Source organism: Tiliqua scincoides, chromosome 3 (assembly GCF_035046505.1).
Source record: "Tiliqua scincoides isolate rTilSci1 chromosome 3, rTilSci1.hap2, whole genome shotgun sequence".
Taxonomy (NCBI): domain Eukaryota; kingdom Metazoa; phylum Chordata; class Lepidosauria; order Squamata; family Scincidae; genus Tiliqua; species Tiliqua scincoides.
In genome coordinates, this window is record NC_089823.1 from 240651958 (window position 1) to 240669853 (window position 17896).

The following is a 17896-nucleotide window of genomic DNA, read 5'->3' on the forward strand; positions in this document are numbered from 1 at the left end:
GCAGGTCTCTTGTTGTCTTGTGTGCTCCCTGAGGCACCTGGTAGGCCACTGTGAGATACAGGATGGTGGACTAGTTGGGCTTTTGGCCTGATTCAGTGGGACTCTTCTTATGTTCCTGTGTTCCTGGATCTCTCCACAGCATGTTCTCTTGTGCCAGAAAAGTTTCTGGTCAGCTGATCCAGCCACCTACCCTTTTTGCACAGCTTCAAAGTAGCTGGTTGAAATTGTTCCCTAAGCAAGCTGGGGTTGGGGAGAAGCCGGGGAAAAAACTGGAAGCCAAGTATGGGGGTGATGTGAGTGTAAAAGGGGCGAGCCACAACCAACCTGGATGGGAGAATTTTCTGAGCTGGCTGATGGGCTTCAAGCTTTGTTCCTGTAATGAATGTTCTTAACAGGGCTGTCCAAATGCATGATCACAATTGTTAATGAGCACTAATTAATATTTGCCATTATGCTTGTGCTTGCAAGGTCTTGCAAGTCCCCTCCCACCCATGACAATGCAGATAACGAGGTCCCAGTCCTTTCCTGCCACAGTGTCCTCATGGGACTGAATGTCAATGCTGTGTTCTCTGGTAGGTAGAAAAGGGGGACATACAGGAATGCACGGGAGGAGGCTGGGGCTAAGCTCCTGGTGGTTCCTGGTGGTTCCACTCCTTGAAGGCTGTGCCTCTCTGCCTCCTTCCTTCATCTGCACAGCCCTGGTCTTGGTCACTAGGGCATCTGGTAAGTTGTTGGAAACTGCTCTGAGGCCCCAATCATATCTGGTGCATGCTGGTTCCACAAAGATTCCCCTCCTCCTCCCTGTCTCACCCCACCTCCTGCCCTTCCCCAATCTGTTCTGAAACTCTCCCCGCCCTCCCCACCCCCAACACACCTCTGCTCTCTGCAATGCAGACAGAGGAGTCACTGTCCAGAGCTGTTGCTGCGTGTGCCACCCCTCTGCTTGTTAATTGCCCAGACTTTGTGCTGCCAAAAAGCACCCTGCATTGCTGAAACAGAAGTTCTGCCAGCACTGGGCGACCATGGGATTGGGCCCTATACTTGAAACAACTGGGCCTCCCCCTGCTTGCAGCTTGCGTGGGTGGGACATCAGAAGCAAGGAGCCAGGGAAGTGAACCTGGAATCTAGATTTATGACCACTGTCAATTTAACTGATGCATGTTGCTTTCTTTTGCCAGAACTGCACGGTATGCCAAGATTGCACCTGCCTTTCCATGGGGAAGATTGTGCAGGGTCAGGTGCTCAGCCTCTGGTCCTGGCTTTCTCTGCCAGCATATGGGACCCCACTGCTGGCCCACATTTTCATCTCCAGTGTCCATGACGAAAATACAACATGGGCTTTTACTTTTCTACTGATTGCTGCATGTTGTGAGATCAACTACCTGCTTCTATGCAAACAAATCCTGACCTGGGTCAGATCAGGGCTTCTTTGTTGGGTGCGTCTCTTGTTTAGCTTAGGGACAGGGAACTGTCATTTCCTTTACTTTGCTGCATAAACCACTTCAAGAGTCATTACGCTCAAAAGTGAGCTTTCTGTGTGTATAGGATATACTAAAACACTATATAATTAGCGTTCAGACCTTTTGACTGAGAAGCCCTTCCCATTAATGAAGCAGATGTGGGCTGGTTGTGATTGCTGAGAAACACGCTTTGTGCACGCAGAACCTTCCCTCTGTTCCCCAGCTGAGACAGCTGTCCTGGCTACAGCAAGGAAAGGGTCACCTCTCTTTCCTAGGAGCAAAAGCTCTCTAGATCAGGGGTGTCAAACTCATTTCATACATAGGGCCGAAGTTAGCATTCAGGGCACCTGCTGAGGTTCAGAAGTGATGTAATTAACCAGAAAGTGACATCATTAAGCAGCTGATGGCCAAAAATCAGCACTTAGTTCTCATTAACTGCAAATGACAGCAGAGAAAATACCCACATCTTGATCATATTTCAAGATATGGAAAAGCCCAACTTTCATGTGGACTTCTGTTTCAGCATTAGTTCAGCACTGCTCAGCAGCTGAGAGCCTGAAGGCTGGATAAAAAGGTTCCTGGGGCCACATCCGGCCCCCGGGCCTTATGTTTGACACCCATGCTCTAGACAGTAGCTTCATAGTTTCTGGGTTAAAAAGTAATCCCTATGCTCTATAGAGATTATCCAGACAGACTTCCCCTTTCCTCCCACACCCCAAAGTGAGGGATTATCAAGGGTCAGCAGAAAGAAATGAAGTGGGTGGTACATTTTGGTCTGGGAACAATGAAGAGATTCATAAGGCTGTCAGGTTCTGTTGATGAGTGTCCCAGTGAGAAGCTGTCCTCTTTTTCCAAGCACCCCGTCCTTGTCATTTGGCACAAGTGTGCACACCTGTTCATACACACAAATTGATCTTTCATGTTTGTACTGAACCAGCACCATCTGTAAACATTCCATTGCAGACAAACTCACCTTAAGCACTTAGAAAGTTGGTGAACATTCAGTGATGTTGCAGCTGTTCCATCAACAAGCAGGGGACACAAGAAACAGCCAATTTTTATCATTCTGATAAACCAAAGAGCACTAACGCTTCCCACATTTCTTAATGCAACTGGGTATTACAGCTATCAGTTAACGATGGGGTTTGCTACACACACTTCTCTCTCAGGCACCTGACTTTCAACATTTTGTTATATGCAAACCTGTCCCACAGTTCCACTCCTTTGCCTCTTGCTAAGAACCAGCCCTCAAATCCATGCACCTTCAGTGAGAGCAACTGACCCCACTGAAAAGTGGGGTCACTTTTCACTGACCCCACTGAAAAATCTGCAGTGGCAAAAAGAATTAGCTGTAGCGTTATACGTCGCATGGGGCACTCAGAGTCCAGCTTAACTGGGGTCATCCTTGGTCCCCAGTGCCTTGTCTTCACTTCCTGATCCTGGATCACGTGCTCATAGGCCTGAGGAGAAGGAGGGGGGACAAAATCCCTGCGTCCAGGGAGCCCAGGCCATGACAAAACAAACTGGACAGTACAAAACAAATTTATTCAGGGTTGCATCTCCACTACAGCTTTAATCCACTTTCAATGCACTTCTGTTACCCAATGCATGCTCATCATTCATTGGCATCCTTCAGTCTCCGAAGATTATGGTATCGCGCTCTGAAAAGTGGTTGGAGTCTCCTCTCCAGTGCGCGAAGCCCGGGTAAAGAAGGTATGGAGGATAGGCTGTTACCCATGCAGCAAATCCCCCCTCTCCACGTCGCTGAAATGGTCCAATGGAAAGGCAGAGGCCAATACGGTTGGTTCCAGTGGCGTCGCAGGAGTTGCCAGAACGTGACTGTGTTCAGCCATGAACTGCCTCAGGGACTCCAGATCCTGATTTTGCCTTGAGGTTGACTCCTGAAACGTATTCCATAACTGGATGTAGCCACAAGGCAGTGGAGGTTTGGGATCAGAGTTTTCCTTCTCTTAGATGAGCTGCCTTCCCAGGCTAACCAGTCCCACCAACCCAGTGGCTGTTTAGTCGCCTCTTACAACAAATACAGTCAAACTGAGGGCCTATTCTTATCCCCAGCCTCCAGGGGACATGCATGCTACAGACCAGAGGTGTCCAAACATTTTGGCAGGAGGGCCACATCATCTCTCTGACACTGTGTCAGGGGCGGGGGGGGGGGATGAATTAATTTACATTTAAAATTTGAATAAATTTACATAAATGATTTTTTTAGAGATGGCACTTATATGAATGAATGAAGGTCTTGCAGTAGCTCAAGACCTATAAAAGACCTTGCACAAAGCAAGGCTAGCCTTTCCTTCTCTGCAACTGCTGCATCACAGATGTGAAACTGCAAGTAGTGGAGGAAGCCCTTGTCCCACAGCTCAGGTGAGAGGTCATCTGGCCAGCATGGGCTCCAGCAAGTCTCTGGAGGGCCAGAGGCTCATTGGCAACTGGGGGCTCCCTGAGGGCCTGATTGGGAACACCTGAGGGCCGCAAGTGGCCCCCCGGGCCAGGGTTTGGACACCCCTGCTACAGACTGAAATTTATTAAGAGTAGCTCTAACAGCTCTCAGATATCTTAAGCTATAGTCCCCCCTGAATGCATTAGTACAGGGTGTTAAGAAAGAGCTCATGAGTAACTGGTAACTGTCAATCAATCCCTAACCTGAGTGAAAACTAAGGGCCCAATCCTATCCAACTTTCCAGAGCTGCTGTAGTTGCAATGCAGCCCCAAGGCAAGGGAACAAAAGTTTCCTTACCTTGAGGAGGCCTCAGTGACCCCCCCCCCCCCCATGCAGCACTACCCTGTTGGCTCAGCCCTGGAAAGCTGGGCAGGGTCAGGCTCTGTGTTTCTCAGGTCCAGCAAGAAGGCCTTGCAAAGTCTACAAAAGGCCCTCAGGTCCAGCCTGAGGGGCAGCAGAGTGGCAGATCTTGACAATGCAGCTGAACTAAGAGCTGAAATACTTTCCACCTTGAAGGAAAGAGCCTGAGACCCAGCCTTCTAGCAAGGCTCCTGATGGCCTGAGCTGCAGCACACTATTCCTGGGTCTGCTTGCCTGTTCTACTACTTCATCCCGGGCAGCTGCTGAAGAGAAGGAACTACAGAGGATAGCTTGTAGCTAGTATAGCTGAGACCATCTTTTGAGATTCTATTAGGGGATGTTTATGGGCTCTTTTCCATGTGAAATGACTCAAAAATCTTATTTTTTCCTAGTTAATTAATTTTTCCATCTATTGTTCTGCTCACCTCAGTGCAGTTCTTGTTGTTCTGTCTTTCTCATGGGCCCATCTATTCTGGGATAGCCCACATTTGCCCCCAAGGGTGACCAGCTATGGAACACACTGGCTTGCTCTGCTCTAGATCCCTAAAGTTGAAAGTTTGAGCACCCCTGATCTAGAGCAACTTTAGGGATGCTGGACCTTTAACAAGTGTATAGAAGAGAGAATTGCAGCAGGTGCAACTTGTCAACCCACAGATGATTGCAAAGCAGATGCTACTACATATTTTAAACAAGTTTTTAACTGACAGTTTTAACTAAGCATGAGCAGGATTGAAACTACAGTAAATGAAGACATGCATCTGAATGGGATAATTTCCTTTCTTTGAGCTAGAGGAACCTTGTGGGTGGCTGCCTCAGAACCACACACACCCCACCACCCACCAAAACAAAATTCTGCTCCCCTTTTCTGATCCAAGACACCACAGTCAAGCACAGAGCTGCCTCAGTCTCCTGTGCAGATCAGCACTGAGGCTGGGATAATTGTCAGAGCCATATTTATTTTATTTAAAAATATTTATCGTCAGCCTGCTCATAAAAAAATATCCTAGTGGATGACAGAATTTAAAAACAAAATAAAATCATACAGTCACACTAAACTTTAAGAAAATAAAAAATGTAACAAGAAAACAGCCCAGCAAGAATCCATTCGGGGTGGGGGGGGGACCAGCAATCCCCCTCCAAAGGCCAGCTGAGATATTCTTCCTCACTTTTGAAAAGCCAGGAGGGAGCAGGCAGTCGGAAGTTTGGGAGCATGGGGGTAGTTACCAAAAGGGCCCTGCTCTTGGTGGAAACTAGCCTCTCTACTCTGAGGCAAAGCCTTTTCAGAAGGCACCTGGACAAGGGTCTCATGGGGAAGGAGAGTTCCTTTGAGGCCCGGGCCATGTGGCGCTTGAAGGGTAGGAAACAGCACCTGAAGTTAGGCCTGGAGACGACCCTGCAAGAGCCATCACTGGGTCTTACTGAAGACTCTTAGGACAAGAAGATAAGAACAGCCCCACTGGATCAGGCCATAGGCCCATCTAGTCCAGCTTCCTGTATCTCACAGCGGCCCACCAAACGCCCCAGGGAGCACACCAGATAACAAGAGACCTGCAAGGCATTCTGGGAATTGTAGTTAAGAACATAAGAACAGCCCCACTGGATCAGGCCATAGGCCCATCTAGTCCAGCTTCCTGTATCTCACAGCAGCCCACCAAATGCCCAGGGAGCACACCAGATAACAAGAGACCTGCAAGGCCTCCTGGGAATTGTAGTTAAGAACATAAGAACAGCCCCACTGGATCAGGCCATAGGCCCATCTAGTCCAGCTTCCTGTATCTCACAGCAGCCCACCAAATGCCCAGGGAGCACACCAGATAACAAGAGACCTGCAAGGCCTCCTGGGAATTGTAGTTAAGAACATAAGAACAGCCCCACTGGATCAGGCCATAGGCCCATCTAGTCCAGCTTCCTGTATCTCACAGCAGCCCACCAAATGCCCCAGGGAGCACACCAGATAACAAGAGACCTGCAAGGCCTTCTGGGAATTGTAGTTAAGAACATAAGAACAGCCCCACTGGATCAGGCCATAGGCCCATCTAGTCCAGCTTCCTGTATCTCACAGCGGCCCACCAAATGCCCCAGGGAGCACACCAGATAACAAGAGACCTCATCCTGGTGCCCTCCCCTGCATCTGGCATTCTGACATAGCCCATTTCTAAAATCAGGAGGTTGCTCATACACATCATGGCTTGTACCCCGTGATGGATTTTTCCTCCAGAAACTTGTCCAATCCCCTTTTAAAGGCGTCTAGGCTAGACGCCAGCACCACATCCTGTGGCAAGGAGTTCCACAGACCAATCACACACTGGGTAAAGAAATATTTTTTTTGTCTGTTCTAACTCTTCCAATACTCAATTTTAGTGGATGTCCCCTGGTTCTGGTGTTGTGTGAGAGTGTAAAGAGCATCCCTCTATCCACTCTGTCCATCCCCTGCATAATTTTGTATGTCTCAATCATGTCCCCCCTCAAGCGTCTCTTTTCTAGGCTGAAGAGGCCCAAACGCCGTAGCCTTTCCTCATAAGGGAGGTGCCCCAGCCCAGTCATCATCTTCGTCGCTCTCTTTTGCACCTTTTCCATTTCCACTATGTCTTTTTTGAGATGCGGCGACTAGAACTGGACACAATACTCCAGGTGTGACCTTACCATCGATTTGTACAACGGCATTATAATATTAGCTGTTTTGTTCTCAATACCTTTTCTAATGATCCCAAGCATAGAATTGGCCTTCTTACAAGGGGAGTGCAACATGAGCCTTTGTCACCGGATGCACAGACAAGCCAAGAGCTGACAGCTCCAACACCCTCTTGGACCAGCAGCCATCCCAACCCCAAGGGAACTCCTGCAGGGGCCTGAGGTTTGTGTGACCCAACCAGCAGAAGCACCAGGCTTCCTCTGTGAGCCTTCTGCCTTGGCACAGCTGGCCTTGGGGGAGCTGTTTGGAACTGGGGAGGAAACAAAGGCACACACAGGCACACAGCAGGCAGCACACTCTGGCACTCGCACAGTGGCTTCCACAGCAGAAACCGAGTTCAGACCTCCCAAAGCAAATCTCTTTTATTTTTAAAGATAACACCTTTATTATTATTATTATTTATTACTGTTATTTATTATTGTTAGATAATAATTATTATTTATTATGCAGAGATGAACAATTTTCCCCCCTTGATCACAGAGCAAACAGTTTTGCTGTTTTTAAAATGTTAATGGAGTCCTGATTGAAAATATATATTTTTCCCCTTTGCTTTGTGTGTGTTTTGTATTCGAAAACGTTGCAAGAGGCAAGATCTTCTCATCCTACACAAAAGAAAGGGTTGAGTTCAGAATCTTAGCCACTACTAGAAGCTCCTGCCTTGCTCAGTTTATCGCTGTCTCAGTGAGGGTTTGCTGGGCGGGATGGGCGGGCGGGCGGGCGGGCAGTCAGGTGGCTGAGTGGGGAGAAGTCGGATGCAGAGGTGGGTGGCAGTTCTCTCCGCTATGTTGAGTCCTGGTTGACGACTTTGCCTCCATTCATGGTGGGCGTCCCTGAACTTTTCCTGGAGCGTCCTTGCTTCTCTCCAATTTCATGCAGGGATGGCTCTCTGTACATGCACACTGCAAGAAACAAGAAGTCGTTACACTGAAGGCTCTCACCAGCGGGCAGCAACTACAATGAAGGATGATGAGTCAGCAGTAGAGAAGGTGTTTTCTGGGCATCAAGTCCCAGTTGCCACAAACAAGAGATTGAAATCCCTCACAAGCCAGGCAATTAGCAGGACTGTAAACCCATCAACTCTCAAATTAGCCCAACCAGCTTGGCTTCTGGTTACTGCCAATTGCTCTCTCAATAGAGGGAGCTTACAGACCATACAGCAGGTCAATTTGCAAATGCCCTCAAGCAGCCTAGACTTCCAGCCAGAGTGCCCACTTGGCTTGAAACAGGGAGTCAGGCACAACTTAACAGGGCGTCAGGGTAGCACAAAACCAAGTCACTGGATACCATTGACAACCAGTTCCCCCGTTCTTGTGGTTCCAAATAATCCACACAGCTGTAAGAAAATAGAATTTATTAAAGGATAGGAATAACATAAGACAGGTACTCCATTTAGGCATAGATTTACAAATTTAAGGAGAGCATACAATACACAACAAATAAAAAAAAATAAAAGCTAACTCCTAACCCTAACACTCACCAAAGACTCGCATCAATAAATCTCACTCCATCAGCTGGCCCAGCCGTGGTCAGGGTTGTCCATATTGGAATGGAATGGTCAAAGCTCAGACCCCACAGGCCAGAGAAGAACTAAGACAAAGGAACTTTCCAAAAGGTGGTTCTTATAACAAACTTGAACCCAGCAGCCAACCAGAAATCGGAACCAGCCAAACTTTTCAGAAGCTACATGATTCCCAGCTACATGGTGGTGGGTCCCCCTCCCAACCTAAAAACCTGCAGCTGGAATGGATTCGCAGTCAAGGTGTCCTTGGTGAATCAGCCACTCTGGGAACAGCTGTTTCCAGCAATGAAGACCAGCCACTCCTCTGTATCTCTAAGAAGCAAGCTCCTGTGGAATGCTCTAATTCAGTGGTTCTCATACATTTAGCACCAGGACCCACTTTTTAGGATGAGAATCTGTCAGGACCCACCAGAAGTGATGTCATGACCGGAAGTGACATCATCAAGCAGGAAAATTTTTCACAATCCTATCCACACCTACCCAAGAGTAAGTCCCATTTGCTAACATTGTTAAAGGAATATACATAGTAGCAGGTAGTAAAAGTACAGGTCTGTAACATTTGCCCAAATGCAGTCACAGACCATGGCAGCATCAAGTCTAATAAATTAAAAATAAAATATTGAAATGAATGGGGACCTGCCTGAAATTGACTCGCGACCCACCTAGTGGGTCCCAACCCAGTTTGAGAAACACTGCTCTAATCATTGAGCAACTTTCTCACAGCTGTTTCTAACTAACATGGCTTCAGGCAGAGGACTAAGCTTTGCTTTTACCCAACTTTGGCTTTTCTGTCTCACCAGGTTCAATTCCTGGAATCTCCAGTGAAAAGCATCTCTGGTGACAGTGCTGGGAAAGAACTTCTGCCCCCCCCCCCCAGAGGGGGGGATGAGGGAGCTACAGGGAGCCATGGCTTGACATGAGGGTGGCCAACTCTGACAGAAACTATTCCTGGAGATTTCTTCCCCTGTGATGTGATGATGCAAATTCTGGGTGGGGAGGGTGCTCAAAATCACCAGGATGGCTTTCAGTAGTCCCCTGGAGACTGATGCAGATACCTAGAGACTCCAGGTCAATCTCAGAGGATTCGCAATCCTACCTAACAGGAACTGAGGCAGCTTTTGGATTTGCAAGACAAATGGCCCAATCCCATCCAAGACCTGCAGGCTGCCATAAAAGCGCCATAATGCACTTTTTGGCAGTGCAGGCAGCCGGTGTGAAGGGCGGGAAGGCCAGTGTCTCCCCACATGTGAAGGAGGAGCAATGGAGGCCCACTGGAGCAGGTAAGCCCAGTGTAGGGAGTGGAACGGGGCAGGGGGAGGGCAGAGAGACGGATGAATGAGGCAGGGGGAGGCAGAGCAGGGAGTGGGTTGATCAGGCCAAGGGGGGGGGGAAAGTACAGCAGTGGTGGCGTCCGCCAAATCCAAACCCGTTCCCAGGCCTGATCCGCCTGCATGGATCAATGGTACATGTCCAAGTTGACCCATAACAGGTGCGGGGGCTTATCCCGGGGCAAGGGAACAAATGTCCCCTTTCCCAAAGGAGACCTTCAGCAGCTGAAAATATGCTACAGGATGCAACTGAGGTTGTGCCGGCACTGATGCAACACCACATGGTTGGGCTGAAAGACTGCAACCCAATGCCTATTTACCAGGGAGTAGGTCCCACTAAACTCAATGCGATTTACTTCTGAGTGGACCCCCCTAGGATTGTGTTGCAGTTCTCCCACTCCTTATTCTCTGTTATGGATGCTGTGAGGTTGGCCAGCCAAGCACCTCCTTGGAATCACTGGCAAAAGGGAAGATTTGAGTTTTTAAGTGTATCTCTCAAAGCTCAGTCTGAAAAGCAAAACTGAAATTCTGCTTCAAATTCGAGACGTCTGCCAAACTTCCATCTCAGTTCCAGTGTAGGCACAACTGCCATCAACTTGTGCAGCAGAAATGAGCCCAAAGGCTGTGAATCCCTCTTCCAAGACAGGCCTCCTGCAGCAATTACAGGTAACGAGAGAAAGATGATTCCAAAGGGAACGAGCCAGCCAAGGGGAGCTTAGAATAATCTGGCCAAGTGCAAGACTTCTGGTCAACCTCGCCACAGCCAGAGAGTCAAACCCTTCCTTCCTCTCCAGTTCAGGGATATTTGTAACGTTTGACACTCCAGTTCAGGCTAACTTTAAAAAGAGGTTCAGACACTCGTAACCAGTTTGGAACCACTTTCTACACACTGCATGCAGAAGGCTGCACTTTGTATGCCCCTTTCCCCACAGCCAGGGCCAGCATCAGCATGCCACAGCCCTGGGCGAATGCGAAAACCTCAGGGTGCCAGGAGGGCTGCCACCTGCTCTGCCACTGCAGCCTCACTGCAGTTCTGCGAGGAATGATGGCACTGCCGGAAAATGGAAGTGGCACTTCAGGGAGGGAAACAGCCCTTGCTAAGGAGCAAAACCTGCAGGATGAGCCCACAGGTAGTTGGTCTTGCTGGGCACAGACGGCAAGGAGCAGGAATGCCAGCTGGCAGCACCTGTCTCAGCACTGGGGTGACGGGGGTGCCATTTCGGTCGCTCCACACTGCCCTGCTGCCTGGCTCTGGATTGAGTCTACACAGGATCTTGGGGGATTAAATGGCATTTCCAGGCTTTCTTACTTTCATACCATTTCCTTGACCCTCACCTCTCTGAGGGCTCCCTTTTCTCCCACTACCTCCACTAACTCTGCCAAAGAAACGGAGTTGTCCTCCTGGGATGACTGGCAGCAAGGAGGAACTGCAGTGCCAAGGGCAGGCCAGGAGCCTGCATGCCCTGCGAGGTCCTAGGAGCCTGCACGCTGAGGCCTCCCTTTGGACAAGGGCAGTCTGGGGCTGGGCAATGAGCCTTCACCTGACCCCCCCCCCAGCCTGCCTGCCAGGCTTCTCCGCGGAAAAGTGGCTTCTCCAAATGCAGCTGGAGCCTGCCACCCCTTAAAAAAATCTCAAGCTCTCTATTCATTTTTTTATTTTTACTATTTAGTATGTTATTTATTTTGTATTATATTAATTTATTATTGAACCAGTTTTGAACAGTCATCGCTTTTGTTTTTTTGGGATCACTTCCGGTTTCAGACAACTAAGGGTGCAATCCTATCTTGAGCTGGAACAGGCTTGTGCTGTATCCAGTGCAGGATAGGGGCCCAAAGTGGCTTAGCCAGAGATAAGGGTAAGTCACTCCAGGTAAGTCACTGCAGCCCCTATGGGTTTCCTCGACTTGCGCCACCTCCTGAGGTGGCACAAGTTTGAAGAAAGCTGAGCGTATTGAAGCCAGATCCCAGCCCCACCTCCCGCACCTGCAACAGCCCTCTGCCTGCCTTCCCCTGCCCCAGAACGCCTCCCTCCGGCCTCCTCCCAAACCCCCAGATCCCTGCATCAGCCAACACAACTTATCTGGGGGAAGCTGCCACAGAAGCTGGATGCAACCTCGGTGCGCCGGCACAGCTTCCTCCTGAGAAGGTGCTAATGTGCTTTACAGAACGTTTGCGACCCTCCTAGGCTGGCGCAAGGGAGTTGCATGCAGTTAGGACTGCGCTGCACAAGTCTGCAGGCTTGGGTTCCATTCCAGTTAACTGGGAAAAGCCCTTCTCTGAACCAGTTTTGAGGTCTGGGTTTGGTTCAACCAGACCAGAGCAAAGGAAAAATTTGCAAGGACTAAGGAGTAGCCACAAGAAAAATAGTCCGGGTCCGATCGCAATCTCTGAACTACGAAGCTGAAGGTCTGAAGCGACTGGACAGCTGGCAGGACAGCAGAAGCCACCAAGGGACTGAGCAGCTGTGGAAGTGAGCAAGAAGACCCCCTTGAGGGGTGAAACAGAGCCAGGAACAGGGCGGGGGCCTGGTGCAAAGGAGCTCTGGATTTGGCGGTAAGCAGCTCATCTGGTTAAACCCAGGACCGGCCACTGCTCTTAGTACATCTCATCGCAGAGCTAACACAGGAACAGCCCCAGGTTGCCAGAGGAACTGGATCCAGGCTTGCAGGCAGCAGAGCAGCTGCCCAATGATCTGGAAGTCTGCCTGGTCAGGGGATCCCACTGTTTGAATTCCAGCACCTGCTGTGCACAGAGTGGTTGTCTGGTAGCCTGACTAACTAAGGGTGCAATCCTCACCCACTTTCCAGCACCAACATAATGGCAATGAAACAAACATTCCCTCACCTTGAGGAGGCCTGCGTGACTAGCCCCCAACTGCAGGATGCAGCACATGCCCCACTGGCACTGCTATGTCAGTGCTGGAAAGTTGGTTAGGGTTTGGGTCTAAAGGGCTGACGCACTTCATTGGCAGTCAGCTCATTCTTTCACCACCCTGGCTCGTTGACAAGCAAGGCTCAGCAAGGGAGGATGCTGAGCTCCTCGCCCCGGGGAGAGGGACACGAGAGTAACGTCCCCCAACTTGCCCATTAGCTTGCCACGGATTTTGACACACTCACCCACTTGCACTGTTCTGGAAGTAAAAAAGAGGCACTGGAAAGATGCTCGGTGTCAATGTCCGGCTGGTTCATGGTGCCGCTGAGTGAGTATTGTAGATGGTTTCAGCAAATGAGTCAAGCTGCACATCACAGAAGAAACTGCCCCCCCCTTCACAGGATTGCAAGTCAGTTTTGAAAAAGAAATTCTTTCCTAATATTTTGTGAAGTGTTTTAATTGTGTTTTTAATTGTGTTTATGTTTCTGTCTTCTTTTATTTATGTTGTAAGCAGCCTTGGGTCCCTTTGGGAAGGAAAGTGGGATATAAATGCAGTAAGTAAGTAAGTAAGTAAGTAAGTAAGTAAATAAATAAATAAATAAAATGATAATAATAAGATGCATCTCTAATATGAAGCAAAACTGGGACTCAATCTGAGCCAGGGCGGAGTGTTCCAGAGTTCCTCCAAGCACCTGCACACTTTCTTTCTGGGCAGGACGTCTGGTCTACAGGGTTGAGCCTCCATTTGCCTGAAGATAATATCCGAAGGTCGCTGGTTCGAGGCCACCGGCACCGTGCGACCTTGAAGCAGCTGAGCCGAGATATTCCATCTGCTCTGAGCGTGGGAGGATGGAGGCCAGAATGTGCGACCAGATCAAGAAAGAAACATCTGAATGTTGTGGTTTCTTGAAAGATAGAAACCTTCTTTCAAATTGTAAAAATCCCTATGGGGATTTAATTTGCCTGCCTATGTAAACCGCCTTGAATGAAGTCTAAGGAGAAATCTGGGGACCAAGAAAGGTGGTACAGAAATACCTGTATTATTATTATTATTATTATTATTATTATTATTATTATTCTTTCCCCCACCACTCAGTGAACACTGCCTGACAGACGGTGGTTTCTAAGGTGCCCAGAGCTTTTCAGAAAACCACCAGTGAGGAAAATACATTTGCCCAAAATGGACTTGACAAAACTTTCTTGCAAGTGGAACAGCCACTTGGAAGTGCTCAGCGTCTGGAAAGCTGCTTTCATCGCCTTGGCAGGTGGCTCTGCCTGCTCCCCCGCCCCCCGCTCACAGCCGCTTTCAAGTCCAGGCCTCCCCTCGGCAGAGTGGTGCAGACAGGGGCTCTGGTCTCTAACAGATAAGGCTCCTTAAGTCCTCTTGTGCTATGCTTGGACTTAAGAGCTTCGGCTGCAGGGCAAACAAAGGAGGAATCCCAGCCCGCAGCACTCTTTGCTTTTGAAATACATTCAGCAGGCTATTAAGAGATCAGGAAGGCGACTCTTCCCTGGGCCTCCGTTTCTTATCAGCCCCAAACATTTAAGGACACAGGCTGTGGGACCAGTGGGCTTGGTGCCCCCAAATGACCCAAACTGCCAGGGTCTTTCATCTGGATTATCTGCAGCTAAGACACAAAGTCATCCCCTTGCCACTTGGAGCCAAAGTCTAAAGACTTCCCTCTGGCTTAAGAACATAAGAGCCCTGCTGGATCAGGTCAAAGGCCAGCTTCCATCATCTCACAGTGGCCCACCAAATGCCTCAGGGAGCACACAAGACAACAAGAGACCTGCATCCTGATGCCCTCCCTGCACCTGGCATTCTGAGGTTTCAGGTGAAAGCACAACAGCAGGTCCAGGTCCAGCACAACAGCAGAAGGAACTGTGGCAGAAGGCCGCGGGTTCCATCCCTGGCTCCATCTCTGGTGAAAAACAGCTGCTTTGGGGGTAGGGAGAAAAAACCTTGCTGCTGTGGCTGCTGCTGACCCAGATGGCTGGTCTTCAGCTTTCACTGTCATCCAGCTGGGCTAAGAGAAAAGGGATGGGCAAAGGTGGAGTCAATCCCTGTTCATGAATGGCCACACCTGGCTTGTAAGAGTTTTAATCACAGGATGTCCACAGCATCCACTAGCTAGGCCCTAAGGGAGGTCATGACAGACATGCTGGCAACCTTCAGTCTCGAAAGACTATGGTATCGCGCTCTGAAAGGTGGTTCTGGAACAGCATATAGTGTGGCTGAAAAGGCCAATCTGGGAGTGACAGTCCCTTCCACACTGGGAGCAAGTGCAGTCTGTCCCTGGTCTGTCTCCCTTGCTGTGGGCCTTCCTTCTTTGCCTCTTAGCCTCAGACTGTTGGCCAAGTGTCTCTTCAAACTGGGAAAGGCCATGCTGCACAGCCCGCCTCCAAGCAGGTCGCTCAGAGGCCAGGGTTTCCCACTTGTTGAGGTCCACTCCTAAGGCCTTCAGATCCCTCTTGCAGATGTCCTTGTATCACAGCTGTGGTCTACCTGTAGGGCGCTTTCCTTGCACGAGTTCTCCATAGAGGAGATCCTTTGGGGTCCGGCCATCATCCATTCTCACGACATGACCGAGCCAACGCAGGCGTCTCTGTTTCAGCAGTGCATACATGCTAGGGATTCCAGCATGTTCCAGGACTGTGTTGTTTGGAACTTTGTCCTGCCAGGTGATGACGAGAATGCGTTGGAGGCAGCGCACGTGGAAAGCGTTCAGTTTCCTCTCCTGTTGTGAGCGAAGAGTCCAAGACTCGATGGGCTGATTGTACAGTTACCAGCCTTTTCTGACTCACCCCACCCACCTGCTTTGAGCTTCACTCCTCACTCTCACCTGGAGACTCACAAACAGAAAACTGGATGTGACCATAAGGTGATGCATACTCCTACCCCAGCACAGAGCACTCTGTAATTAAGCTTCCTTGACCCCCATGGGCCCAACCACCTGTCTTCCTCTGTGGCATGCAGCCTGGCTTACTTACTTGAGTAGTCCAGAGCCCTCTAAACGGTCAACTTTTATAAACAGAGTTCATCAGTCAAATGCATGCCTGGTCACTTCAAAGTCACTCTGGAAGTTGGCTCCAGCAGCCTCCCAACTCCTTGGTTCCCTGGCCCAAACTCCACTGCTCTGGGGCCTTTCTTGTCAGCAACAGATCTTGTCAGCAGCTCAGAGTGCTTCCTGTCCCTCTTGTTGGGCATCCACAGGTGCACTTACCCATGGGGGGTGGGGGTGAGCCAGACTCCCAAGAAGTGCCTGAGTGATATGACATGGAAAGAAGGAGCCCTCTGTGTGTGTGTGGGGGGGGGGGCATGCGTACACCCATGCTGTCTTGTCCCTTTTTGCTTCTGGCTCCATGGGTCTGGCACAGTTGTGGGCCAGACCACCAGCATCTTCCTCTTGGTTCCAGCCACTACACTGACTGTGCCCCCCTATGCTGGTGCTCTGTGTGAAAAATAGCCAGGGGAGTCCTGGAAGTCTGCGTGTGCAGCAAAGAGCATGCGCTCAGTGACAACCAGTGGGTGCCTCTGGGCAAGTGTGGCTGTTGGCAGTCAACCTCCCATGGGCACCCTTCATCACTGCAGAAAGATGGGTCTTGACAACAAGGCCAAAGCATTCAGTGGCGTCTTAGAGGAAGCCTGGCTAGTCCCCTCCTAAGGGCATCAGAATGGCTGCAGCAGTTCTGTAACAGCAGGGAAGCCGAAAGGGGCACACAAACAGTCCAACACACCAGAACCACTAGGACACACAGGATGCCTCTGGGCTGTTTTGAGGGAGGGCACGGTCAAACTGCAGAGCCCTTTGAAGAGCCAAAGTGAAGAGTGGGGGGTGGCTCAGTCCTGGGAAGCACAAGGGCCAAGGCGGGGCCTCTCAGTCAAGGTACCACACCCTCCAAGGGGAATGTGCTGCCATCACAAAACAGCAGAGGAGCACAGGGCGTCAGGACCACCAGAGAGGATCACAGGGGTCTGCTGCACTCTCCAGAGGCCGTGAGCTCCCTACTGCCTCCCCATCTGGAGCACTGGCTGCAACTGACAGCTGCATTCAGCAGGCTCCAGGGTAGGAGGCAGGACTGTCTGGGTATGGCAACGACCTTGAGGATGCAGCTCAAGGAGGGTTTATGTAGGCCAGTCTGCAGACAGCCTGGAAGCTGCTCTCCACCCCCCCACCACCATCTGTCTGAGGGGATTTCACCAGAGACCTTGTAGCTGCCTCCAGGACAGACGCCTGTGGCCTACTTCTCACAGCTGCTGGGGCAAGAGGGAACCCGAGAGAGGGGTCAGCTTCCCAGAAAAGAGGATGTGGTGTTATTCAGAGCAGAGCAGGGGCCAGGCAGCACCCGAGGCAAAATGAGGCCCCTTATCCTGCTCGTGAAGAAACTCTCCCTGACAACAGGCACAGGTGCCTCTCCACAGCACTGCTGGAGTCCTCTTCCCCCTGCCCTGGGCAACATCCACCCAGAGCTTTCCCTGCCACTACAGACTTACTTCTTGGTGGTGCGTGAATTAACTACCACCTACAGCTGTGATGACCTTCAGCAGGTGCATGGAAGCTCTGGAAGAGCACTAGTCTGCGCATGAAGGCAGGCGAAGTAGGGGTGGGGGTGTTCCAGAACAGCGGATTTCTTCATCCTCTCTCCTCTGGGCTGTGCTGTTCATCTTGCTGCCCCACCTGCAACTGAACGTGCAGCCTGTGGTGTTCGGGTGCCCCCCAGGCCAGTTGGGAGAGACAAGTGTAGCAGCAGCTGCACATGCTCAGTGCGTGGTGAAAAAGCAGACCAAGCACAGCGGATGACACTGAGCTGGGACCGGAGTGAGACAAGCCCACTGACACAGAACCGCCTTACGGATATTGTCCCTGCATTAGCCCTTTGCGAACTCTTTCAAAACAAACCCTGAAAGTCTCAGCTCAGGCTCACTGGCACCAGCTGGCTCCAATGTCCTTCTTATGCCCTTTGGCGCCAGAGTTCTCACCCACCCACAGGAGGGAAGAGACAGAGGTGCCCACAGGTGGTTTAACAAAATGGTTTCGGTTATTTGAAAAGGTCAATTGTGCTATTTTAGAGCGACCTCTGTCGGGATCCTTCTAGATCAAAAGGTGGAGTGGAAATGTGGAAACCTCAGTGGAAACATTTGAAGAGACTTTGTACCAAGTCAGGCTGTTCTGCCTAGTGCTGAGTTCTGGGACTGCACCAGAA

The 17896-nt window shown here is 50.2% G+C and overlaps 1 protein-coding gene across 1 annotated transcript in view; it reads right to left on the reverse strand.

Moving 5' to 3' along the window:
• Nucleotides 1-7731: 7731 nt before the first annotated feature.
• Nucleotides 7732-17896, reverse strand: part of FGF12 (fibroblast growth factor 12) — a 95684-nt gene continuing 85519 nt past the window's right edge. Inside the window, exon 5 of the mRNA XM_066620242.1 lies at nucleotides 7732-7872. Coding sequence (XP_066476339.1) covers nucleotides 7754-7872 — 119 coding nt within the window. The 3' untranslated portion in view covers nucleotides 7732-7753. The remainder of the gene's footprint in view (nucleotides 7873-17896) is intronic.